This window comes from Diorhabda sublineata, chromosome 8 (genome assembly GCF_026230105.1).
Source record: "Diorhabda sublineata isolate icDioSubl1.1 chromosome 8, icDioSubl1.1, whole genome shotgun sequence".
NCBI classification, from domain to species: domain Eukaryota; kingdom Metazoa; phylum Arthropoda; class Insecta; order Coleoptera; family Chrysomelidae; genus Diorhabda; species Diorhabda sublineata.
This window is the reverse complement of record NC_079481.1, coordinates 26,282,666-26,310,543: the sequence shown is the minus strand read 5'-3', so window position 1 is coordinate 26,310,543 and position 27,878 is coordinate 26,282,666. Positions and strand designations below refer to the sequence as shown.

Below are 27,878 nucleotides of genomic sequence, written 5' to 3'. Positions count from 1 at the left end.
TATCTGTTTCTATGCTAGAAATAATTTTGTTTTATTAGACAGAGGTTAATTTTGAATCAAATACAACTAATAATTGTGACAAATCAACAATATGGTCAAGAAAATTTTCAGTCATGCGTTATTAATAATAAATTTCATATATCTTGCCATTGTGATCATGATCTTCTTTATGCCCTTTCTAATGACACTGTATTGAAGTTTCAGTTTTCAATCTTCTTTTATCCATTTGCACTCTTTCCTCTCGTTTGCGACTTCCGTTTTTTATCGTATCGTTTACCTTTCTTTTTCCTCCTTGTTCCAGACAAGTTTTCCTCATTTCTTTAAGGCTTTCTGCTTCTGCTACTTTTCTAATAGGGTATTATGGTATTCTTCTTTTCACTTGTCCGTACCAGTTCGAGAATATTTTAACTATTTTGTTTCTTTTTCGTTTCTGTTATAGATTTCTTATAATTACCTCATTAATTATCCTCCACAATTTAATATTACCCATTACTACCCTTTGAACCATTACTGCTGTTATTTATTCTACTCTGTGTCTTTTTGTTTATTACTCAGGTGTTATTTTCATATATTGAAATGGGTACGAGTTGTATGCCTCCATTTTCATATCTTCATTACATATCGTCTGATTTCGAGCATAGCATATTTGATTAACTTATTCTCTTTCTGTTCATTATCTCTGTGATTATTTTCTATTTGGCAGTTTTGGCATTTAAATGTATCCACTTAATCTATTCTTTGACGTTTCATTATTATATTTCCTTTCTCGGTAGGTATTTAATTTTTCCAGTTTATAGATCTCTTTTATTTTCTTATCATTATATACACTAGTATAAATTGCTTATTCTATGCTAAACTTTCTCGACCTTTTTCGCTTTATAAATGTTTTCATCTATTCTTTCTGTTGTCTTCATTATATTTTTAGATATTTCTATTTTTCTTGTATTATCCCATATGATCATTCTATCTATTGAGTGGAATATTTGTTTTGAATCAATAAATGTTATATTCTTTTTCTGTTTTATTCTTCTTTCTATAAAGGTCCCGATTATGTATGTCATATGTATTTTGTTTACTACAATATCGTGGTTTAACTATATTCTGTAATATTAAATACTATTTTTAAGTACAGATTATCACTATAATTATCTCTAAACATTCCGTAAGTGTTTTTAGAAAAGTATTGACTTCAAACCGTATCAAAATTTTCTATTGTTTGAAATTATATAATTGTTTGCATTACCATAACTACATTCGATTCCTATACGTGGGTTTGTATATTCGCGTAATTTTGACATAACCTCACAATTACAATTACACAATTCGAATATATGATAAGTATAAAGTCTTCAACACACTTCATTTTAAATTACACTGGTTACGGATCTGTCTTGTTGTTGTGAAATTTCCACGAATAAAACGATATGAGTAGTAAATGTCAAAACTGTATAAAGAGTTTTATGGACATATGAGATGATACTTCATATCCCTAGGTATTGATGCGAGATCGTATATAGAAGTATACGTTTACAATACACGTGCCAAGCAGTTAAATTCGAAATTTGGTCAAGGAATTTCTTGAGACACATTTTCTTGTTATAATACAAAAAAATCTTTGTGATAATATTATAAACAATTTATTTTTATGTAAACAATTCATTTATTGAGAATGAGTTAAATGGAATGAATTTAAGAATAAATAAATATAAATCAAATGGAACGAAGTACATTGTGTGGGTCGGTCTGTAATCGTAACGTTACAGTACACTACTTTCTGTTATGTTACCATTTACACTATTCCATTCTATCGTAATCTCTTCTAATGTCCCGGTCGAATTGAGCTAAACCACTGAGCACAGACACTACTCTCTTACTTGGAAAGCCATCACTACTGATGGATGTTGTGGCTTACTGTACGTCTGTTTTGATGTCGTGATAGTTTGGTCCATTAAGCTCTCAATGACCGCACTTTATTATTGCCGTACTGTAATTGTGCCAGTAATCGCCCACTTCACTGCGAAATGACTCCATTGCTTTCCAGAATGGACTTTATCTAAGAGGGGCGTCGATACGTGTTGATTACTTCTTTGAAACTTGTGATTTCGGTAATATTTATTAAGATAACTTCCCATTTTCAATTGGAAAATCGTCAAGAGTTTCCACATTTTTTTCTTTCAATAGAAGAGAGAGAGAAATACTTTATTGTTAAAAAATTGTTACAATTTGTGGACAAAACTTGTAAAAACTAAAAAACAAACATGAACATAACTGAATAGAGATACAAATAAAATAAAATTTCAATATACAGAAGAAAACCACAATAAGTAACAAAATTATAGGTGTAATATGTTTATACCCTCAAATTACTGCGGAATGCGGGAAAAAATTATATCGATTTGATTGCAATTTGCAAGTGATTGTGCATTGCTTTGCATTGTAAAATATTGAGCCCTTAACTAATTCTGGAGATGGTAGGTAAAAGTCATGCTCAGTAAGTGGATAGCCGCGCAATCGGAGATGCGACTCAATGAGGGCATAATAGACTGATAAGGAGGTGGATAAGTTCAGTTCTTTGGAAACTGATCTCAGCGCAAAGCAGGAGAAAATGAATTTTTTATATAAGGCGGCAATATGTAACTTGTATTTCAAGGAATTGCCACAACAAGCCCTAGGAATTTAACAGATTTAACGAGGTTAATGGTGATTTTATTTTGATGAGAAACGCTGCAATGTATTGTCATATGATAAAACTTTAGTTTTAAAAACACATGAAACAGATTAGGTCACTAGATATGGTCCTATGGAATGCGTGAGATCAAGGTTGGTCCAAGAGAAACTAGTGTCGTCTGCAAATAGATATATTTAACCATCGATATGTGGATAGGTGATGTCGTTTATAAACAGAAGAAACAACATAGGGCGTGGTAATCGAGAAAAAAACGTGGTCCTGGCTGAAGATTATTCGCGAGTGAATCGGTTTAGTCTCTCAGACGCTGATAAGAAGAGACTGAGACAGAAATGACATTTCTGGGGTTACTATCAACCTTTGTTAGAAGAGGGCATCCAAAGAAGAAGAATCAATGACGTTAAATGTCCAACGAACTGCAAAGGTACTGATATTAGATTGGAACAACAAGTTACATACTTGTCTTTTTAAAATGATGAAATTATGTGAGCTTGAAAACTTTATTAACGAAAATAAATTCCTAATTTTACTAGAATAATGGTGTTTATTTCAAGTCGTTATCGCCCCAGATACCTTATTCCAATCTACTCTTGCTATTACTAAAAATTCATGATTCATCTATAATGTATCTGAATATAGTGAATATCACGAATCCGATATATTTCACTTTATTTAAATTATATCTATCTCTATTCATATTCATTCAACATTTACTTCTGGTTGTTTTACATCTAACTTAAGCTCCGATGTTTGAATTTTGAATATGAGCATGTGAAATAATGTAAACGATTTGGACGTTGATCGATTCGATAACCTTAGTATCCCCCAAATGCTGAATCATTTTCTAGCCATGTTACCCGTCATCACAGCCTGTTGTATCTCTCGCTTTCGATAGAATATTTGAAAGAGTTTATTAAATATTATATAGTATAGTATATTAAATATAGTAAATTAAGTTTTTCAATAAACTTAATTTAAAATAATATGAATCCTATGAAATATCTATCAATACAATCATAACAATTATAGAAATATTATTACACATTATACACAGAACTCCACCCAATAAAATCGAGGGTTTCTCAATTTGACTTTCTTTATACTTCATTTTAAACAATGTATAAAGCAGATTTTACCTCGATACTGTGTAAGACTATCGCAACATTCGCAAATAATATAGCCTTGTTTGCATTACATCAAAATACAAACACAGTAACTAGATATTTCCAATTACATCTAAATAAATTTAAACAATATTTTAAGACATGAAAAATGAAATAAAAACTGGGAAACAATTCTTGTCCAACGGTCTTGTTTAACAAACAACCATTTGTACAGAAGAATGAACAACCCACATATCTACATATTTACGAGAAAACAAGCTGGAAAATGAGTTTCTGATTTAAGAAGCTATATCAAAATGGGTTTACGCAATACAGCTGTTGGGTACATCATTCCAAAATGTACGAATAGTATGAGATTTTCGAATACCGTCCGTGAAAAACGAAGTTGTACAAGTAATAAGTCATTTATATATCCTCATATACTATTTGGTACGACTACCTTAAACAAATTGTTATTATAAATCAAGATTTTGTAAAAGAAGAAATTTTCCACCTTTTACTCAACAATTGATTTGATTGATCTAAAAAAGATTGTCCTCCACGAATACAAGCTTTTGTTTGGTACTTGAAATTTTTAATGATATTTTCAGAAAGATGTGGCTCTTTCTAATTTAAAATCTTGGCTTTAAATGGAGTTTTGACTTTCATCTAATTATGAAATATTTATACTTTTTTAATCGAACGAAAAATTTGCTACGCTAAAATATATTAGCTTTTTTCAGTTTCTTATTTCTTAGAACCTTCAATATGTGTTTGTTTTTGAGTTATCAGTTTCTTTCGATAAGACAAATTGACCTATTTCGGTCGAAATAGGTTGAAGCGTCAATTTTTCACCTGCTTTTTATTCTCAATCAGAGAACAATTCATCAAATGAATATATTGGTTTTATATTCATATGAAAAGAAATCCGAATTTGTTCACATCTCAATCTTCTTTTTTTAAATTTATGAATAGTGTTGTATAAGCTTTCTAATAATGGAAATTCCACATACTTCTGGTTTTATATAAACAGTAACGAAATAATCAGAAATAATATTGGAATTTATAAGTGAAAGTTTAGTAGCACACCACTGAACCAAATACAAAGAAAGTTCTAAAGGCTGATGTGGGTCATTTTTTAAATTGCTCCTGAAATATCGTAAAAGGTCCCAATTTCTCTTAGTAGAAAGCAATGCGAGTGCTTTTGTGACAAAAAATTTGATACGTCAATTATGTCCAGAAGTTATGTCAGAAATTGTAGAGAGCACTCGAGAGTGGACTTGGTATTAGGAGATTCGACGAAGCTTATTTTTTCTCTTATTAAAAACTGAACAAAATAAATATATATAATAGCCTGACAAGGTTTGAAGAAAAAAAGCGGAATATTGTTGGACGAAATGTGATTTTTGAATCAGATAATGTATAATGGACAGGTCAAAGATTTTTTAAAAGATTATTCTCCTGTGGAAGGAAATATTGAATGTGAAGTTGAATATATCGGTAATCTTAATTACTTCACTTTTTTTTATTGAAGCATATCTTATCTATAGGAAGTTTCAGGGCTGTATCGCATCGCCCATAAAGCATAATACCTACCCAACGTTCGCTCAATATTAATATATAAAAAGCAAAAACCTCAAAAAAAACTATTTCCCAATTTTTAACTTTAAGTAGTTCCGTTTTATGTTTTCCCAAAAATGGGAATGCTGAGTAATGAATACACCTGTTGTGAAAAATGATTATACATTCTCCCGTGTTATGAAAAATGAATCAAAATATAAATTACGATCTTCCTCAGGCATATTTTGTATACTTTGATGGAATTTTCAGCATTTATCCATTAAGTTTCCTGTTTGATATGCTAGCGGTCATTTCTTTATTTTTTTTATACTATATTAATCCTTCATTAACTCACTTTAAGTTCACTTTATGATTTCCAATCACCTTAAAAATAGAGGATATGCTAAGTTCTTCATATCCATGATTTTTTTTTCATCTGATGTTTCTGTCTAACCAATATATAATGAACAGATATTATTTTTAAACAGTCTCCTTAGATTTCAGGAAAAATGTTGATGGCAAAATCTAGAGAAAATTATGGAAGCTCAACTAACTCGGAGTCTGCTTGTGGTGTTGTGGCTATTGCAATAGCGAGTCCGCGATGGATTTTTTCAAGCAGCATCGTCTAGTGTTATTTTTTCTTCGCCCAATGTGATTTTAGCATCAAAAACACCTGTTTCATCTTTGTATGTAATCTACTAGAAGCAGTAAAAACAGTATTAAACTTAAGTTTCTAGTCCCAACCTTGCATTTTGATTTCTATTTAATCCCTGAGCGCTGCTCAGTACTATTCATTTTGATTCTGAAATTTGTCTTTTGTTTTCAGTTGAAGTTAGAGATAGGTGAAGTGGAAATATTGAGAATTATTCGGCTTTTGTGTGATGTATGTTCGATAATTTATTTTATTGAATACCAAACTTATCAAATATTCACCATATAGTTTTTTGATTTATCATATTCTAACAATTTGTAACTGATTACTGAGTTTGCCAAGTGGTTTAAAAATTGGAAATTTCTTAAAATGAGAGATATAAATATTTGAGATACCGATAAAAAGTTTTGCCAAAAATATACAGATTGTCTCTTTTGTAATTGAATTTATAATTAATATGTTTTCTGCCTTGTATATGTTTCATTTTATGTATTAACTTTCGAAAAATAATTATGATATCATGAAACTTCTAATTATAAAATTGATGCTTTGTCAAATTAATTATATCGAGAATTGTTATTGAAAAACTTGATAAGAACTGAAATTTAGGTATGTTGACATTCTACTCTTTTAAATCAATTTCTAAGTCTTAGAAGCATTAAAGTGCAATAAAAATGATTTTTTTACTGTACTTCAATTAAATAACATAATCGAAATTATCCTGAAATGTAATTCACTCTTGAATTCAATTCATATTTTTTGCCAAGCCTCGTATGCGACTGATAAAATTTGGTAAATGATAAAACTGTTCGAGTCCAAAGAGTTCACAAAAATGTTTCTCAAAGAAGAAACATTTTGACTTTAAAGGAATTATGGAGGATTTTTTTATATAAGTTCACCTGAACAGACATAATCAGTATTCTAATCGACAATAATTTATAATCAACTATATTATCAATAAAACTGGATTAATTTCGACAAGCTGATGAATAATATTCTTTTCAAACATTCTCAATCAAAATGCTTAGCGATTTATCTCAGGACTTGTAATGCAAAATTAGTTTAGAATTCCTATAATCACAATACTATTAACTGAATATCAATATCGATTGAACACTGATATATATTCATTCAAAATACAACTTAATCCCTACTGTTTCAGAATAAATTGATCCAAATACCTCAAGTGATAATTAGGTTCAATTAATTCAAATATTAATTAGGTTCTCTATTCTACAACAGGAGAGATATCGATTATTCTAGAGGTTTCGTAGCTACGGAACTGACCACAGTTACTAATCTTACCATTTAAGAGAAATAATTTCAGTAACAAACCTCTCTAGCGAATTTGGAGAACAATATTCTAATAAAACAAGCTTCGATCAACACTAATTGGATATTATTTACTCAATGCTGTAGTTTCGAAGCAAGTATCTCATGTAGATATGAAATTATACATCTACCTACTTAATTAAAACATCGATTCTGATAGATTAATTTTAAAAGAAATAAGTATCTGTTTCACTCCTGAAAAATTATTATAAATCTATTGAATCAACCTTTGTAAAGGTTTTCCGATAATTTTAGATTCCTCATTTGACCAACTATGTACTCATCAAAATTCAATTGAAGAAATTGTCAACTCTACTCAATGTACTGTAACGCTTTTTGAATTTATTTGCACTCTATTGGTGGGGTGGTTTATTTAAATTTAAAACTAACTAATTTGCTGTACACGAACTTATTTATATACCACAAATAGAATTATACAAAGTTATAAACAAAAAGATATAAATAAATAGACTGTTCTAAAAATTATTTAAAAGAAAGAAAGAAAATAATTAACCGCCTTCATCAAAAGCGCATCCGCCATTTATAAAAAACAGGTGGAGGGCACCGCGAATTCGCCGAATTTTAAAATTCTATTGTAGTTGGGAAGGTCCGGCCTAAGGACCCATTTCGCAGACTTATTTGTAACAACACTTCTCATCACAATTATCGTATTCCATTTTAGGTAATACCTCCAATTATAATTTTAGATTTCATTTATAGTTCAGAGAACAATGAATCTTCAATGAATGAAGTACGTATTAAATTTTTTTTATAGGGATACTTGACCTTATTGATGGAGTATGAAGAAGCTCTGTTAATCTGGGTACAATTTGAGATTGAAACTCAACACTCCATCTATCGGAAAGCAATGGAACGCCAGTGAAAATCAACATCCTACTCTTACCTTTCAACATAAGCGTCTATGAAAAAGACAAGGCTCTCAACGCCTCTATAAATATTCCTCAATGCACACAATATTCCGATAGCCTTCTCAATGACATCAATACTGAATTCAAGCAAAAAATGATAAAACGTTTTGCCTATTTCATTAAAAGTGACTTCAAATCACACACAATATCACTATTTTATGATTTATTGGTATGACAGGCACATGGTATAGGAACAGTCGATCTAAGAAACGTCAAAAAGCAATACAAACAGAGAGCTCCTATTCTACCTAGTCGTATTTTGAAGCAAAGTTAACAGTTAAAAAAGATGACCTCGGCGTAATTGGCATTATCCGCACAGTGCACGTAATCAGGAACATTTTGGATTGTTATCCTATGCTAATACGCATTGCATCCCGAAATGAGTAAACTAGTTTCCATGCACTTTTACTGTAAATTTCCAGCGGTCTTGAATAAGCGGATACGAGTTTTAATAAACATCGCTGGCTCGATTAATTTCTCAGAATCGCCGCCTCTCAATTCCCAATAGATCAATTGGAATCGCAGCCTAAATAATCAGCATGGCTTCATATCATTCGACACCAGCTATCCTCAGTTCACCTGTGCATTTTGGTAATGCTACTATGAATGCTTCTTCCCAAACATCTTCCTATAGAGCATAATAGATTTTGGATTCACATGAAAATTCGTTCTAATGATGCTACTTAATCTATTGAATACGTTGCCAACTCTCAATGTATAAAATTTAAAATATTTTATTGAGGAGCACATCACTCTGAATGTAAACATCTCGATCGTTCGATCGGTACCATTTGCTCTGCTCTAATTGCAGTATAATCGTACGGGATTGCTTTTTCACGCAGTTATTGTTGCATTTAAGCTTTTCGATTATTTTAATTGAAATTACAATCACTTCAGTAACTATGATAAGATGCGTTATCAATTACAATATTACACTGATCTTGCACAATGGACTGCGTACTTGTCTTCATGATATTCACCAGTTTTAAGTATAAAGATCATACTAGAAACAAACTGTTACTTTCTATATGAGTTACCATCAGCCGCTGTCCTTTGTTTGGAAACCTGTCAATAAACTATTAAGAATAGTTTTCCGACTTGTGATAGATGTGTTAACCAAAACTTTTTTGTATGTATGTATGTATAGCACTTTCGTTTTGTATTAAATATGTTTTTTATTAAATTCTACGAATTCCAAAAAATTTCCATATGATTATTATTGTTACGAACAAGTTCGCAAAATGGTTCCCTAGGCTGGCACAGGCTATGTACGTAGATTTTGAAAATTCAGAGAATTCGCACAGCGCTTTTCGTGCGGAGTTTTTCACATTTTTTATAAATAGCAGAACTCCTTTGATGTTTATTTTCATATAATTTTTTGAGTAGCAGGCGGTTTTTTACAGTTTTTCTTATAAATAATTGATAGGAAAGTCTATTTATTCATTTCTTTTGCTTAGAATTTTATTCGGATACATAAATTATTTGTGTAAACGCAGTTAGATGAATTCCAAATAAAAAGTTTGCGTCGAGTTCGATGACTCGATATTTTTTATTGAATTGAATGTCTTAGGTTTATCCAATTCTCATAATTATCGCTCAATTATTTCTCTCACAAAAGTTTAATGTGATTATTACTAGAAAAAATTCTCTTTATATGAATATTCCATGAGTATTTTGGCCTCCTTTATTTCATGAATGGTCCTAACTCATTTATTGTGCTAAATACAAAACCCGACACATTTAAATATTTAGTAATGGAACTGAAATTGAATTACTGGAGACTCAACGTTAAACAAAGTGATAAAACATGGAAGGGAAAAACCGAAGGACTTGGAATGATAAAATAGGTCGAAAATGTCACTAAATAATATATTACATAGGTGGACATACATAAATTATTGAAGACAATGAAATTTCCAAGATAAATTCATTTGGGACTTTTTTAATTGTTTCAAAAATGTTTTCAATCATGATGGTAGTTCCATTATAATTTTTCCGTTAAAATATAAGAAGAATATATTTATTTGAGATAGATATCCAATAATTTTCATCTCTTTATACTGAGATAATATTTATATATATTTTTGTATAATCTACCATTATTTGAGAGTTTTTGAGAAACCAATTTAAAATTCATGCATTGTCCAGAAATATAGATGAGATATTATCAAAATTGTATATAAAATACCATTTAGAAAAATTATGGAAACTCTCAATGTGAAATATCAAGTAGAGAGATAGATAGAAATAAAGAAAATAGTTTGATTATGGAGGATATGTCAAAAAGATTACTAGAGGGGTTCCTAGTCTTTTTATTGGAAAATATGATTGGTTACACTGTTATTATGTACAGAAACCGATGATTAGTTGACTAAATTTGATACTGGAAACAGAATAGAATATAATTACAAATTGTGATAAAATGTGCTAGTTCAATACATTTTCAATTCATACTGGAATATTTTGAAGAAATGAGCTCAGTTTATTTAATATATATCACTGTAATTTGTCCAGTCACTATACATTCAATTGTAGGGATCTTCATGTTGAAAATTTGTGGGTTGGTATCACTTAAATGCATATTGATTTTACAATTAAACGTAAAGGTAGTAGTTTTTATCTGATAGTCTAGGATCTGGATTTATAGTAAATATTCCAAAAAACATTGGTACAATCTATGATTTTTTTCACTATTTTCTGTATTAAATGTGGTAAGAAACCCTTATGACAGCCATGAATATTTTATATCAAGTGCTAAAATATTTTTAAGAAATTCTCCGATCCTCACTAAATATCTTATGACTATTGGAATCCATATTCAGGCAAATATTGTGACAGTTTTTGACAGTAACTCAACAAAAAGCGTAAGAGGAAAACCTAGAATAGATTGCTGTGAATGCATTAAAAAATATTGAAATAAATAGATTATTCTTTGGCATTTGATTAGTTTGGTGATTTTTGTCCTTTTGGGAAATATTTGTTAAATAGACTATGTTGAAAAAAACAGAAATAAAAACAATAGAAAATTGAGCTCTTAATCTTAAGGGGTCTAGTGTAACAAATTTCAGTTTTTGCATTCAAATAACATGAGGAAATATCTTGTACACTTTGTACACGTCAGATTTCCATAGTTCACTGGAAACAATCGATTAGTATGAAGAATATTGATTCTCACGTTAAATTAGGAGTTCTATCAAAAAATGGTCACTGTCTCACTGGCTATTAACTTTCTCAGAAAATATCTCGTTGCGTAAAAAAGAGAGATGATAAAAGGAGGAAGGGAGCAACCAGATAGATCTGTGTATTAATCATTTTTTGGGTATCCCCAGTATGAACAGAATTTAGGCAAAAACAACAATGAACACATTATAAAAAGTTCTCGAAAGTAATTGCGAATATGACTAGAACTTTATTAAATAATTAAGAATTTACAAAATATAGAAATATTCTAGTAAGTTCATGGTAATTCCAATATTTGTCACTATACGTAAAGGAGTGGTTTTTTGTTGTATAGAAATTCGCTAAACTTTTTAAACAGTCAGCAGTTGTTATTCGACTTCTATCTAGACAAAAATTTGAATTTCTACTAACAAGACTATAAACTTTTCTTGTGAAGCTGATATTTGCGTGAAAAAATTGAGTAATTGTTAAAATTCATGATCAATGCTACTCCAACCATTAATAACGAAAATATATAAAAGTGCGTAAAATTTCCTATTGCTCATGTAATCTAAATGTAATATGGAAATTTGCGATGTGACACATTTTAATATGAATATTGAGCGCTAAAACTATATTTTGTTGTCATTTTCAACAACATTTTCGATTTAATTAGTCCGTTATTTGAATCAGGCCTACTGATAGTTTGAGCGACTGCTCTAAAAAGCCGTTGAATGATGAAAATATGCGGCTTTTAAATTTATCTGCCCGAATGATCTTTTTCATTAACCGCTTCGTTATTTATTTACCCAGCTTTCGTTTCTGCACTTTACAAGAGATGATGTTTCAATTTCATACGTAACTGTGTCCAATTAGCTTTGTTGTAGTAACGAATAGTGAGAAACAAATTTGCTCTGCAGTAGTATGCATTGCGGTTTGTTTTGTTCTCGAGTTGGTAAGCTGAAAATAACGGTGTAACCCAAATAAAAGATATTCTTAATTAAAATCTCCGCTAGACAAATATCCAGGGAACTCATGTTCTTACAGCTAGATGTTGATAGTTATAAACTTTCAGCTTTCTTTCTATTGTTGATATGGAAGATTGATAATTTACAATTGTGAAATTTGAGTTGAGACAGCAGAGATGGAAGTGCTACGCAAGATATCCCTGAAAAACCCCACTGGACTGGGAAATAAGTGAGAACTTCAGAAGATTGTGTAAAATAGATCACGTTAACGAATGGGTTCTATTAATAAAGAAAGAATGGAATGAGCACATAAGTCGTATGGATAGCAACAGACTGGTCAAGATAGCGTGCGATAAATCTCCATTGGGCCGAAAGAGTACCGGCCAACCCAGAAAAAGGTGGAGCGACAACCTTGAAGCAGGATAGCAGGCTAGGATGTCGAAGATAAAACAGGCGACTACGCCTAATACACAGAAGAAGAAGGAGAAGAAGAAATCTGAGTTGATGATGGTGTTATTTCATTGATAATTCATCAACACACTCTTTACTATCTTGAAATGAATTTTTAAAGAGCAGGTGAAAAAGTCATCAATAATTCCATAAATTCTACAAAGAGCATTTATTAATGCTATTCTTCAATTTATTGGATAAGTCGAACGTGAAAATGTGAACCTAAAAGTGGATGATTTTTCCCATATCGTCCCTTACACAAAGTGGAAGTTTTTCATGAAAATCTTCTCCTAACTTCCAAGCAACTACTCTTCAGTTGACAAAGTATTCCATCTGACCTAAAGGTGGATTTGAATTTATGCAATAGAAAAATCGAATTTCATTTCTTAACAATGAATCAGTTGGACCCAGAAACTGTCACTTTCATGGTTGATTATTTCCACTGAATCACTATTTTGATTAATCTATCTCTTATAAAACAAATTTTTGTATAACAATGGTTTTTTGAGTCAAATAAAAATGTAACTCTCTTAGAGATTCACGCCAATAAAACAATAATTAAAATCCTAAAACGATGATAGCGTTTGTTTCTGAAGAGCCGGAAATAATTTCTTAATAGAAATAAATTTGTATGTAAATTTCTTTATAACGTTAGTTGATTATCATCTTAATCTTGAGATGAGATTTTTTCATGAGAGTCTCTTTTTATTTTCTAAGAAACTACACTTCAGTAATAAATCAATAATTTTAAAATACTGTGTAGTCTTAGTAGATAGAGAAACCTATTTGGCCAAGATGTATGTGAATTTGAAGCACAAATCAATTGAATTAAGGATTCAAATTTATTTTTATGTCCATTGACTTCCATGTAGAGACCTCAAAATTTATAGGTACAAATTTTAGAGAGAATATTTATAGACCACATTGCGTTCTACTCATTGATCTTTTTCATTAGTTTATTATTTTTATCACTGTAAATCTCTAGTCGGTTTCTCTTCAAACTAAGCACTCTTTTAAGAAGCACAGTGTAATCACCACTAACTAATTATTATTAAAACTATATACATGTGTCATTTCCATTTCAAATTTTCATTTTCAAAAATATTTTTACAATGATAACAATGACTAACTTCACTGAATTTCGGTTTATATGCAATTAGATACCGAGATGTCTAGTATTAGAACACTCCAGAACTTTCAAACAGTTTGTTTTTTTTTCGCTTGTGACAATCCCTTGTATTTTTTTTTGTAACCGTTCACTCTTGATTCCAATTGATATTCAATCGACTGCAAACACGATTGATCTGACTTACATCACTTTAATTCAGTTTATACATCATAAGACACAGAATTTTCTGGTATTACAAAAATCAAAAACATTCAAAAAGTTTGTCTTCTCTAACTTGTCAGAGTCACTTGAATTTTTTTTTGTAACTGATTGAAACTATCAAATTGATCTGTACTCGACTGCAAACACAATTGAACTGACGAACAGTCATTGAATTTTGGTTTATATACCATCAGACACCGAAATTACCAGTACCACAACACTCTAGAATATTTAGATGTACATCACTTCGATTTGGTTTTTATTGGTCAATAAAACACCCGTTATAACGGAAATATTTGAAATATTATTTTGAAACCATTCATTTTTCTGAATATTCCTCTGTCTATCTCCAGGATATTTCATATAAAAATTTTCTTAAAGTAATCTTCAAATACGGCGAAGATATTCTACTAATTAAAATTTATTTTGTATCCTTTTCTGATTCACTAATGATAGATATTGCGTTTTATTTCCAGATGATCGGTGCTGCAATCTTTGCTCTTTGCCTTTGGCTAAGATTCGAACCGGGCATTCAGGAATGGCTCCAGAAATTGGATTCTCTACAATTTTACAATGGAGTTTATGTACTTATTGTCGCTTCGCTGATCATCATGATTGTGTCTTTTATAGGATGTATTAGTGCCCTGCAGGAAAGTACCATGGCTATTTTACTGGTGAGTACACTTTTATTGTACATCTTTATTGTTATCGGTGTTGTGCCGTTGTAAGGATGATTCTTACAATAGAACGAATTCTATTCGAGAGAAATATTTGTGTAAGGCAAGGTAACAAATTGTATTCCGTGTAAACAGCAGTTGGAAAGATTTATCACAAAACAGGAGCTTATATGCTACAACATTGAACTTACACCCTATTTTTGATAAATCTAGAGAATATTTACATAGAATATTGCGATGCCGTATAATAAAGTCCAGCGTAAAATACTTAGTTGATATGTTGAAAGTATCATGTTATATTTTTGTGAATTATGGGAAGGTTATTCACGCTTCAAATGGTTAAGCCACTGTACCAACTGAAAAAATATATTTATAACAAATATTACAATATATCCAATAATAATGGATCTTCATATAGTCATTATCAAACTATTAGTTTTTGAGGATTATGAGAAACACTTTAGAGAGTCTCAATGTGAAGTTATTCACTATCCACTATCCAATAGTTTTTCATTGGAATATTATAATAAAAAGAATGTCCTCACCATAATCAAGCTGGTGAATTCTAATATTACTATCTTTTAAATAGTTTCTAGTTTTCTATAATTGATTATCCCGTTTGACTCACAACTTATAACAATAATTTCAGGCTGGTTACATTAATAAATGTTGATACTAAAACATTGAAAAGTTATTCTTCTTCTCAAGTGGATCATATCACTATCTCAATAGTTTCATCAATCCATTTTGCTTGATATAATATATCAAGAAGAAAATAAGAAAATATATTATATTTTCTTATTTTCTTCTTGTCTGGTAGATCGTATCCTAAATGGCAATATTCAATACATTCATTTCGTTCTCTATCACGTTCCTCTATGAACCATTGCCTTGCTTTACATGTGTTCTTTCTATTAGTATATGGCCACCCCATTTTAATCTGTGCTTTTTATATAAGTTTTTATCTGTTTTTCTTCTGGTGTCATCTATAGATCAAATGTCAGACCCCTTTCTTCATATAGCAATCTCTGATCACAAGTTGAAGCTGATTAAATAAATCCACATTTTGAACTTTACTCATAGACAATCCTTTATACATATAAGATATTTTTTGTTTGTGGTGGGGTTTCGCTTGGCAATCCTCTGTCGAGGAAGATTTCAAATAGAGGTAAATTTCTTTTCCGTTTTATCTGTAGAGTAAGAAGTTTACTCCAAATAGTTGTTTCTGAACATTGTGACGTTGTTGGATCGAGGGGTTTTCGAGGCATCTTTGAAAGGGGATTGATTCAGGATAACTATTTGATTTTTTGGAAGTTTAAAATCGTTATCTGAGCGCAGAAAATTCGACTCTCACAATATAACAAGGGTTATAGTGACACACCACTTTTTAGCTGGCCTAATTTTTGTACAGAGTTTTTTTTATTGGAGCTTCCCTCCCTAGGACGTCGACTTACTTAACAATTTTTTTCCTGGATCACTTTGGCCAATAACGATTATGAATTGGCAGTAGCATCTTTATGAATCATTAAAAACTATTGCTAAATTTTTTTGACTTTATTCATCTTTCAGAGTACTTTGGTTTTGTTTATTTAAAATGTGGTTTATGAAGGTGTATTTTCTTGAAGTCTAGCAGTGTTAAATGAATGAAATTTTTATCTAACTAACTCAAATGGAGGGATAATTAATTTTTTTGGGGTGTAGCGTAGTTATACCAAGTATATACATTTACTTAAATTTTGTATTAAAGTTTTCCCTTTTTGTAATAAAGACAAATTATTTAGATATGTTTTTAACATCATTGACTTTCATTATAATGTTTTCTCTGAATATTTCACCACGTCACTATAAAATTTTTTTGTCGAGCTAGGTCCATTTTTTTGCTATTTTTCTAGTTTCAGGGAAAATTGGATCAATGTATTTGTGATAGAAACACCAATATTGTAACATATATTTTCCTTTGTTTGTTAGTATGATTTTTATTGCATATTTTATATCTCATCTCATTATACTGTCGTAGATTATTTTCGATCAACTTTGTTCTTTTTGAAATGTTTAAAAATCATCCTACTCTCAATTTTTTTTAATCGTTGTTTTCAAATAGTTGAATAATACTTTCTCGAAAAGAAAAAAAGTTGTGTTGTTTCCTCTAATTGTTAATTTACATAACAGTTTCATATTTCCTTTTGTATTTTATACTAAAAATGTCTATCAAATTGCAGTATGCAGAATCAAACTCACATATTCTATTAATTATAATTGTTTGAGAATTTGTTCCATAAGTAAGATTATTTCAAAACAGTATAGAGCATTTGATTTTATATTTGAGTTGTTTATTGTTGTTAATTCAAGTTACCCATATTAATACAAGTTTTGGCTAGCAATTAACCAGACTGGTGGTGTAAAATATTCTATTTCGATATTATATAGAGTGTTTCAAAACTTTTGCATGCGAGTTATATCACTGCATTAAGCGAAAAAAATAGATTAAAAATCACCAAACAATTACATGTCTGTAATGCATGAATTATTCGCAAATTAACAATAAAAAAGTTTGGCCAATAAAAGCTTGTAAAACTCTAAAGTTCCTCCCTATGGAACGGTCGAAGGAGTCATAGAAGTATTTAGCTGCTGCCGCATTTTTGAATTTTGATCGATATTTTTCACTTAATGTAGTGATATAACTAGCAAGCGAACGTTTTAAAATACCCGATATATATTTATCTCTTATCACCTTCGATATATCCCCTATCCCTACGTTGCTCCATGTGAATCTCGCATTGTTCGAAGCAGTGCAAGTAGTTCTTTTCTATCAGTACCTTCAGGACGCGCACCGTGTGTTCTTCCACAGAATCAACAGACTCAAATTGTGTTACTTTTAATGAAGATTTGACCAAAAGGACGAGAAAGTCGCACGGTACAAGATCTGGTGAATAATGTGGATGGAAAACAATACACTCCATTTTTACGTCTATCAATTTTAGGGTAACACAAAAAACTAGTGTGTATACAAACAAAGGCAATAACTACACTAGTTTTTCTAGAGACAGGATAGGTATCGCATTTTCTGTTGCAGCGCTAGTCTCTTCACTTAATAGGCACACCTCGTATATAGGAAGCTCAGTAAAATACAAATTTTTTGGAGAAAATCGATAGAAAAGATATATGAACACATGAAATTCGGGAATTTTGAACTCTCATTTGAAGTAATAAGAAATTTATTGCCGAAAATTAAATAGGGACTCTCATCGTGATGTACGAATTCTTAGTGGTTATTAACCAACTTTTATTGTTGATCACAAAACGATACTTTTGTCACATAACGGTTCACATGGAATAATGCTTCCACGGGTTATCAAATAGAGTTAATGGTATATTTTATGATTAATTTTTATAGGCTCGTAAAGTGAAAAACAAACTTCACTTTTTTTCTTTTTCAATGATACTAGCTGTAATAAACTTTCACTGGTGACTAATAAATATTTTACGACAATAATCACATTCCATCTTTTCACTATAGTGTAATTTATCTTCAAATATGGGTTTTGTTTGATTTCATACAGGGGATACACCTGAAGTAGCCTCATCTGTAATCAAAGGAAATCATAAATAGGAATCTAATAATCTTCGACACAAAACAAATGTAACGTCTCATGAAGATACTTTATTTCATATACACTGTTATTAGTTTACAAACTTATTTTCAAATATCTAATCAACTATCGATTCAAAAGAAATATTATTGTGAATATAGGCAGATAAATTAGCAAAATTCAATATTTAGATAATCAATTTTTATTTAATAAGAAAATATTAAGATTCTGTAATATCCTCCTTGAAACCTATATGAAGACGTTGAATAGACAATATATTTCAGTTTCAGTTGACTTATTCGTATTATGAAAGGAAAATCGTGTTATCATCATCCTTCAGCTCCTTTTCTGTTGCACCGACTTCTTATGATCTAATATATTCATCAACATTCAATTTTTATTAGCGTTCACCTAAATTATTGTAAGAACCCCAACTCCTTTCAAAAACTTTTGAAACAATAACAAGAAGTGGGGAAGTAAAAAAGATCAAATGAAACATGGCAAAAAAAGTAATTTTCAAACCTGTCAGTCGTTTGACTAATGATTACGAAACTTTTGATAAACTCACTTCACAACTTTTCAATAGACCGTTGTTACTTCGTCCGAAAGATTTGTTTTGATCGATTTCATCTGAAAACTTTGTGATCCCACCAAAGTTTCTTCATAACTCCTATGTCATCAGAATGAATATGAGAGAAAGTAATAGGAGACTTCATTCTAACAAAAATTTTTGTCAATGAAAGGTTTCATGTACATTTATACGGTTGTGTTTTTAAACGAAATACATAATATAAAGGGAAATATTATTGATTTTAATATATTCCAACTAATCGATTGACTCATATAATGATCATATAATTCTAGGAAACCGGAAAGTAGTATCGTTTCCTTGTTTTGGCCTATCAACTAATCGCGATCGATCTATTGCAGTGATTAATAATTTGATAGGATAATCTGTTGATTTTAACATTTGTGACTCTCTTTGACATCAATTCATCAATAACTCACACACACCTATCGCTGATTTCTTTAAAAAATTTGCTTTCGGTATATATTTTTGAACCACATTGGCAATTCTTGTTAGATACAGGGTTATATTTTCTACTCGATTTGATACAGACCTATCGTTGTTAAGTTAATTCTACCACGGCTATTTGGTAGTATTTTCTTTCCACCAATTTATCATATACTCAATGTTGTCTAACTTTGTTTCCTTTCTCTGGGATCTGATAGCAGCTTTGAATGGTTGGATAATAACTTCCAGTCCTTCATAATATTTTCCTTCTAACAGCTTACTTGTTAGGTTCCGAGTGATTTTGACCGTAATTTCTTTAAATACTGTACTATCTTTTCTCATGTTCACATCCCAATCTTTCAAAATCAATTCTTCCGCCTTCGGATTGCCATCTATCATTATAAAAGTCCGTAGATACTTTCCATACAACCTTTTTCACTGCAAACGGTATTATTTGGTATGCTTGATTCCATTTCATTGTTATTCTCGTTAGTATTACAACCAAATCGTGACAATTTGAAATATTGAATATATATCCAATCAAACGTGATAAAATTGGTACCAGCACATGAGATCTGTTTTCAGTATAATGTTGTACTTAATGGTTGTCTCCAATCAAAAGACTATTGAAACAAAAAATTTTCATAGGAATAAGTTTTTTTTTAATCAATAACATTACTTTCGTTATCACATCATCTACTGCGCAAACTTCCAAAACCGAACCGATAAAAATTTGGATTTTTAGTAAAATCTTTCGTTGTGGTATTTTGGATATCATCCAAATGTTCAAATATCTTGCAATTAAGGAAATGTTCGACGGTATGATGCCATGTGAGTAGGGTACCTTCCACCCCAATCTATTGACTTTTCCTATGCTAGACTTTCACGGAGCCGTCTTGAATTATCGTGTTTCAGAATAACTTTCAGATACTTTTCAATTGAAAATTGGTTCATTCGACCCAATTGTTATCAGCTTAGATATTCATTCTACTATTAACAGTTTTCTAGTTTTCAGCACTTGAAAATGCCCGTATAGAGCCTCGAACACATAAAAGCGTTTTTTTTTTGGATGTAACTTGGACTCCGCAGTACTTTGTGGTATTTCATTCTCATTTAAGACTCAAGTTCTGTCTTCAGCAAAAAAGCAATCCGACACGATTCTTCATGACAACCTTGAAGCAATACGTTACAAGTTGTGAATCGGTTTGTTTCTTTTGTGGGAAAACCAAACAATAGTTTTGCTTATTTTTCTAATCGGCTTCGAATGTTTTGGATAGTTCACCAGATTAAGGATATGTCAGAGCTCCTTGATTGTATGACATGTATTTGCTCCCACTTCTGTTCTCAATATATCGTTGTCTAATGTTGTTGGTAAATCGGATCTATAGATAAATACAGAGATAAAAAATATAAAAGCTGAACTTAAAGAGCCATCTCTAACATAAGCAAACGCTTAATAAAATTAGTCAAAACTGTTGCGTTGATACCCTCGTAGAACTGAAACGCATAGAATGTCAGATATACTCTTCTGGTATTTGGTTGCAATTTCATCCTTAAATTTGAAGAAGCCGAATACTTAATTATTGCATAATTATTTTGATGTGAACCAGTCTCAATGACTTAAAAATGTCTTGACTTGAGTTAGACATTATTTTCCAATCCCCCATGTTTAAAATACCGCTTCGATTCAGCTTTCACTTTAAATTCTTCTTCACTTTCTTCCCTAAAAAGGGAAATTGAAGTTATTATCTGTAATCAAATTGAAAGGTCTGAATCTGCCTACTCTATGCAATAAATCATATATTTTATAGTCTAAAGAATCAATTTCCTTCTACGGAAACAAATAAGCTATAAAACTCAAAGAAAAAATGCTTATCACTCTTTTACAACTGGGGCTTTGAGTCATCCTGTCTCATCCTCCTTCCAAGTAATATGATATGATGATATCTGTTGGTCTAATTTTGAAAAAATTAGGTTTTTCACTTAATGTGAGATTACTTTTGAATACTTGAATGAGACTTTTTTTTGCTTACATATGTAAATTTTTTTTTCGCTAACATTGTAACTAAAATCGACGACAGATTTAATAGAAATTTCGTATACAATTTGTTAAAGCTATAAATTATTGGATGAAAATAACTCATATACACTCCATTCTCCTTAACTTTTAAAAACAATTTAAATAATATATTTCACATCAAATTTGTTATTGTAGATTGATTATCTTTTTCCATGAAAGTAGAAGATTTCCAATTAAGTTGAAAGAAATCATCAAGATGTTTTCAATTTAAATTCTGACATGTTATTCACGTCATAAATTCTCAGTTTTTGAGAGAAATATATTTAATCTATCAGATGCTATCCAAGAACATTGCTGATTGCAATCCAGACACAAGATTTATCAGAAAAGAAATGGATCTCGAATACTTCAACCATTAATAAAATTATAATAAAAAATATGATCCAAACGTTTCAATAATAAATTATGAAGGGATTTCTCAGAATTAGTATTCACTGTTATCCATATTTCCTTACTTAATTTCTCATTCGTATAAAATTAATAGTAATTGTTAAATTATGATAATGGAAAAATTCAGTATAAGTAAAAATAAAACTATTCACATCATGTGTTGATTTGGTTCCATATATTTAGCCAGTACAACTTAGAAATTGACATGATAAGAAGGAAATACTGTACAATAACTGACCAAGATATTTTAATTTATTGAACAGAATAGACAGTTGTGTAAATTATCACATAAAACCTTAAGGGATGAATGGAAAATTCTAGTTACCATCAAGCATCTCACAAGATTTGTTCAACAAGCATAACAGTTCAACATGAAATAAGAAAAAATTGGAATAAAATAAAGATAAAGTCAAACAATTCGAGGAACAGAAAGTGATAATAACTAAGAAAAGTGGCAAGGAGACTGAATATGTATGATAAATGAACAATTATTGAAGCTAAAATGATATTAAATGATAAACTAAAAATCCTAAAGTGTTTGAATGTGAACAACAAGAAGAATCATTGTACTGATAGCGAATTGAACGAAAATAATACAAAAGAACAGAACTGACGTCATAATAAACAAATTAAAATACAGATGAAGCGAATGAAGTCTCGTTACTTGAGATATATGCAGAGGACTATGAAAAAGTCGAAAATTATGAACAATAACTCTTCATATAAATCCTCTTATACTAATTCAAACGATGATGGGAGAGCATAACTGGCAAACTACATTCAAAAAATTGTTTGGAGAGGAATTCAACAACAAAACAATTGGATCGAAACTTGAAATGGTGAGAAATATGTGAAATACCATATATCATATAGAAATTGAATCGCATATGAAAAATAGTTTCAAGTTAGCTTCAAAGAGCAGCCCAAGATGTTGCATTCGATTAAGGACTGCAAAAAGATTTCGACATGAATTTGAGATAACTTGAATCGCTGTAACGTTAATTAAAATTACTTAGCGAGTAGTTAGATATATCACAATTCATGTATCAAGTTCTGAATGATAATGTCTAAGACTGTTTTCCTTTGATTGATGTTATCATTACTCATATATTCATTTAATCAGTTTATGTCGATGTTACCGTAATATCTCATCTACCGAATGAAAAATATCACAAATTGCTCAGGACTTCTTATCTTAACAAAAGAAAAGCGAAAAATCTCTACAAAATGTAGCAAAACTTTGTACCGACCGGATAGAGCAAACAAGACAAACATCCAAGTTGGCGTCGCCTGACTGTTCACTTTATGTGAAATGTGATTGTTCGCGAGAGTAATAGACCGAACAAAATAATGTATTTTGGTTTTTTTCTTGTGTGTTGGAAACATCAGACGTATTTTTATATAATTTAATAACGGTTTGTATTTGTCATCACTGCTTCCTCGCATATAAAATAAAAATAGAATGAATAATAGATGTCGTAAAGTTATATAAACTTCAGAATTAAGTAACATTGAAATTTGATTTTCCACATCACAAACTTAAAGTTTCCCATTTTTATCCTAAAATATACTTCTATATATTTTATTTGTCTGGATAATTTTTTTCAAATTTCGTACAAGAATTAATGATTAAAGCTGACAATAGAGCTGAACCGGGTTTATATATAAGCATTATAGAACTATATGACTCATTTTCTGCTGTAAGGATGAACCGATTTATTTCATTTATGAAGAAAAAGGAAGGGAAAAAGGATTGAATACTACAATTTATATGGTCGACAACTCTTTCTTGGAAACAAACATAATATTAATAGGCATCACTCAAAGTTACTCGAAACAAATTTGCTGTGCATTTTATTCGTCAGTTTTTGTGATTTACGTCTAAAATCGTTCCAAGTTTGTTTCCAAATTGTCATTTTTCTATTAAATTGTGTAGATGGGGTCACCTCTGAAACTTAATTGAAGGCTGAATCGTGTAAAATGTCACCCAAAAGTTATAATCCTCTGTCTTATTTCGTTGTATTTGCTGTGAATCGGTGAATGTACATCTTCAATTAAGAAGTACTATTGTGCATTTTTTTACCTGGATATTCGCAACCAGGGTGAATATTGGGTGCCACACATCTACTGCATCTCATATCACAAAAATTTGAATTTTTATAATAAAAACCATCCCACATTCTGAAGAACTTCCTGTGCCTTCTCCAGTTTATGGTATTGAAGAAAGTTCTGGGAGTTCTGAAAACGCAGTAATTGAAACAGAATTCACAGCTCCTGTCAGTCCTCATGCACCGCATTCAATTAACCAATTGGAGCTTAATAATCTCACGAGAGACTTGGATTTGCCCAAAGAAAAAGCTGGAGTATTAAGTTAAATACTGGAACAGTAAAATCTGCTTAGGATTTAATGTTACCGTGTACTGTAAACATCACAGATCATTAGTTAATTTGTTTTCATAAAAGAACGACTTACTCTACGGAGCTTGATGTTAAAACTGAATTATGAATATAGGCGGTCGATTTTTTAGAGTCCAGTTTAAAAGCTTCGCTGCTCCATAATAGAAATAAATTTCCATCACTACCTTTAGCTTACGGAGTTCATTAAAAAGAAAAATTAGACATTATAAAACTAGTGTTAGAGAAGATAGAATACAGCAAACACTAATGTTGAAACTCTGCTGATCTAAACGAGTGACCCTAACAAAAGAAAGATGTATTTGTTGCACCTGATGTCAAAAACTAAAGACTCTGCATTCATTATCACCTTAAAGAAAATAGAAAGAGAAGCTCGGATCGCGTTTATCAAAGTTACTGGAAACTTTTTGGTTATCCACAGATCTTCTCGTTATCAAAAAAATGCTCATAAATTGGGATGTAATATGTCCTAGAAAATATACTTTTCATGATCCCACCTCAAGTTGTTTCTGCGAAATATAGGTGCTTTAAGTAAAGAGCAGGGAAAGTGCGAACATCAAGGTGTTACCCCAATGAGGAGCGCTGTTGGATATTTGAAATGCTCTAAGAAATCATGCTGATAATAAAGCATGAATTTATTTCTCACAAAAAGTAACGTGACTCAAATTCTTTTTTTTCCTTTAATATTTACTTTTTCTATAAGAATTACCAATCATATATCCACGAGGAAATAATTTTTTTGTTGTTGATGAAATAATGCTGCTGGATTTATTGCAAACAAAATATAACGGAAATAAGTTTCTACCATTGCTAGTATCTTAACAAAATTAGTTAGTATTATTATTTCCTTCCACTTATCACGAGGTTTTCATCCATTTATATCTTTCTACTATGTAAATCAATGGTTTATGTTAAGGTACATTTTTTTGAACTTGTACTTTGAAATAAAACAAGTGACACGCTTGAGATTATTCTTTTGTTGACAAGTTATATAATCGAAGAATAAATTTGTACTGTAAAATACTAGGTGATTACATGAACATGCCCATACATATGATTCTATTTAACGTGAATTCCGAATCCAAATTAATTATGAAATACAACGCTCCACTTTGAAAAATTCATTTATTTCGTACATGTATAAGACTTATAATTACAAAATAAAGACCATTGAAGAATCTATTATTTACCAGAACAAATATTCCAAACTTTGTGATATTGGTACACCTTGTATAAGGATATGTTATATCCTCACATCCAGAATTAGTCTCTTTATTCATTTAGGTTTCTCATTATTCACTTTCTTTTATACATCTCACCATTCATATGTGTTTTCAATCACATTGCTTACAATCCTAGCGGATTAATTTTCAAATTTCACTAATCAAAGTCAATGACTCATTTGAAGAATCGCGGATGCATCAAATTCCACGTCTCAAGTATTAATCTGAAAATTCACTGTCAGATATACTTGTCTATAAATCAAATTTAAAGCGAAAATTGAATCGATCATATACTGAAACCAATGATAAATTAGCACAATTAATTATAATAATTGATTCTAACAAATTGCATGGCGATAAATTTAATGATTCTGCTGGTTAAATAACGGCATCACCCTAATATCGCATAGCACAGATAACAATGGAATCATATCCAAATGTTTACGTATAAATTAATTATCACAAATTACACAACACTGGGTGTGTTCAGCTCCCATTGCTTTATATCCTCAATAAATTATTGATATCACAACACAGTTCTGCCAAATCGCTATAAAATTAACTGATTCGATAGATGATACACTCTATCTCTTTGGGGAAAGATTTTTTAACATACAAAATTAAAATGAACCGCAATGCATGGTGATGTAGTCGTTTACGTTGACCAATTGTCCCAGCTGGAATATTTTTGAGCCCTGACTTAACACTCTTGTTTTTTCGGGCTCAACCTAGTAGGTACGGAAATGGAGGAACGAGTAGATAGGCAAAACATATATGTGAGAAACAGCATAAAATGAATAGAATTTGATAGACAGAATTAATAAAAAATGCACCAAATTATGTAGGTATATATACAAATCAAAGTAGGAAGAGGAATGATCTGTAACCTTAACCTTAACACGTACATGGATGAGCAAATAATATTAGATTGGGAAAGCTCAAAGCCCACATTAAAACTTTAATCAATATATTAATTGAAAAAAAAACTATATTTGCATTAACCGTGTATTCAAGAGAGCTAGCTCAACGAATACAAATATTTGTAAAATAGAAGTAGCTCTAGACTTTTATTTATCGGAGCAAAGAATGCAAACATATCTGAGAATAGCCAAGCTGAATGAAATTCTCAATTATGATCTACATTAGTAGAGATGTAGCTATTGGTGGTGTTGACTCTTTGATAAACGTCTAGACATAGGTGATTTTTTATTATTCAACCTAGCAGCTACAAAGCTGCAGAAGAAATAAATAAAATGGAAGTGTATTTAACAGAACTCAACGAACACAAACTGTTACAAAATAAAAACAACCCTAGACTTTTATATCTGAGAATAGCCAAGCTGGACGAAGGTCTCAATGATCTAGATTAGTAGAGATGTAGCTGTTGGTGGTGGTAAATCTTTGATAAACGTGAAGACAAAGATGTTTTTTTTATAGGCAACAAACTTTCGAAATCTGTTAAAAGATTTTTTAAAACAATTATCAATGCCCTGGGATTGTTAATACTGATAACTGGTTCTTTTGGGATTCGTTGAGAAAAATAATAAGAAAGTTATATGAATTTTCAACCTTTTGTCGATAATTGTTGTATTTCGTTTTTCTCTCAGGAAACAGCATAATTTTAATGGAAACATTTTTCAAAAAATTTACAATTCAGATTTAATCATCACTGCCATAAAGTACGCAAAATAGTTCCGAGAACGGTATAAATCGTGCTGAAATTTTTGTAAAGTATTTAATAAATTTTATTTCCACAATTTATTCACATCTTGTTGGTCACATAAATTTCCATCTTTTTCTTTCATCCGAATTTTCGTGATATCTTAAACAAATAACGAAATCATGAAAAAGTCTCTGAGGAGATTCTGATAAATATTCAAGCTTCAAGGTCTGCCGGGTCCTATAACATCAGTTCCCGTTAAACGCGTGAGTACGTAGGACATAATATTGTCTTGGTACACAATCCTACCTCCTCGCTTGATTTTTATACTGCTTTGTAAATAGTAAAACTGCCACAATCACGAAATCGAGTCTACACAGCGCCGTAATGAGATTTTATTTGACTGTGAAAGTTGAAAATTAATATTTCTGTCTTTATTCTGATGAAATCTTAATATTTCTTATATTTTAAGTCGATGTACAAAACGAAATGATATTAATTGCTTCATACATGCAAATATTCTAGCTTCAGTATATTTTATCATATTCTTTGAGCAAAAATATAAATTAGAAATTCTGTACAATTCTCTAAGTCCAATATTTGGATTAAAACATCGTGCAACGTTGTTCGATGCTCATTTGCAATCGTTTTCTGTTGCA

At 30.6% G+C, this 27,878-nt stretch overlaps 1 protein-coding gene across 1 annotated transcript in view; it reads left to right on the top strand.

Annotated features, from left to right (window-relative positions):
* LOC130447761 (tetraspanin-2A) overlaps positions 1–27,878 on the top strand; it is a 207,612-nt gene that overhangs the window by 59,543 nt on the left and 120,191 nt on the right. Inside the window, exon 2 of the mRNA XM_056784748.1 lies at positions 14,646–14,843. Coding sequence (XP_056640726.1) covers positions 14,646–14,843 — 198 coding nt within the window. The remainder of the gene's footprint in view (positions 1–14,645; positions 14,844–27,878) is intronic.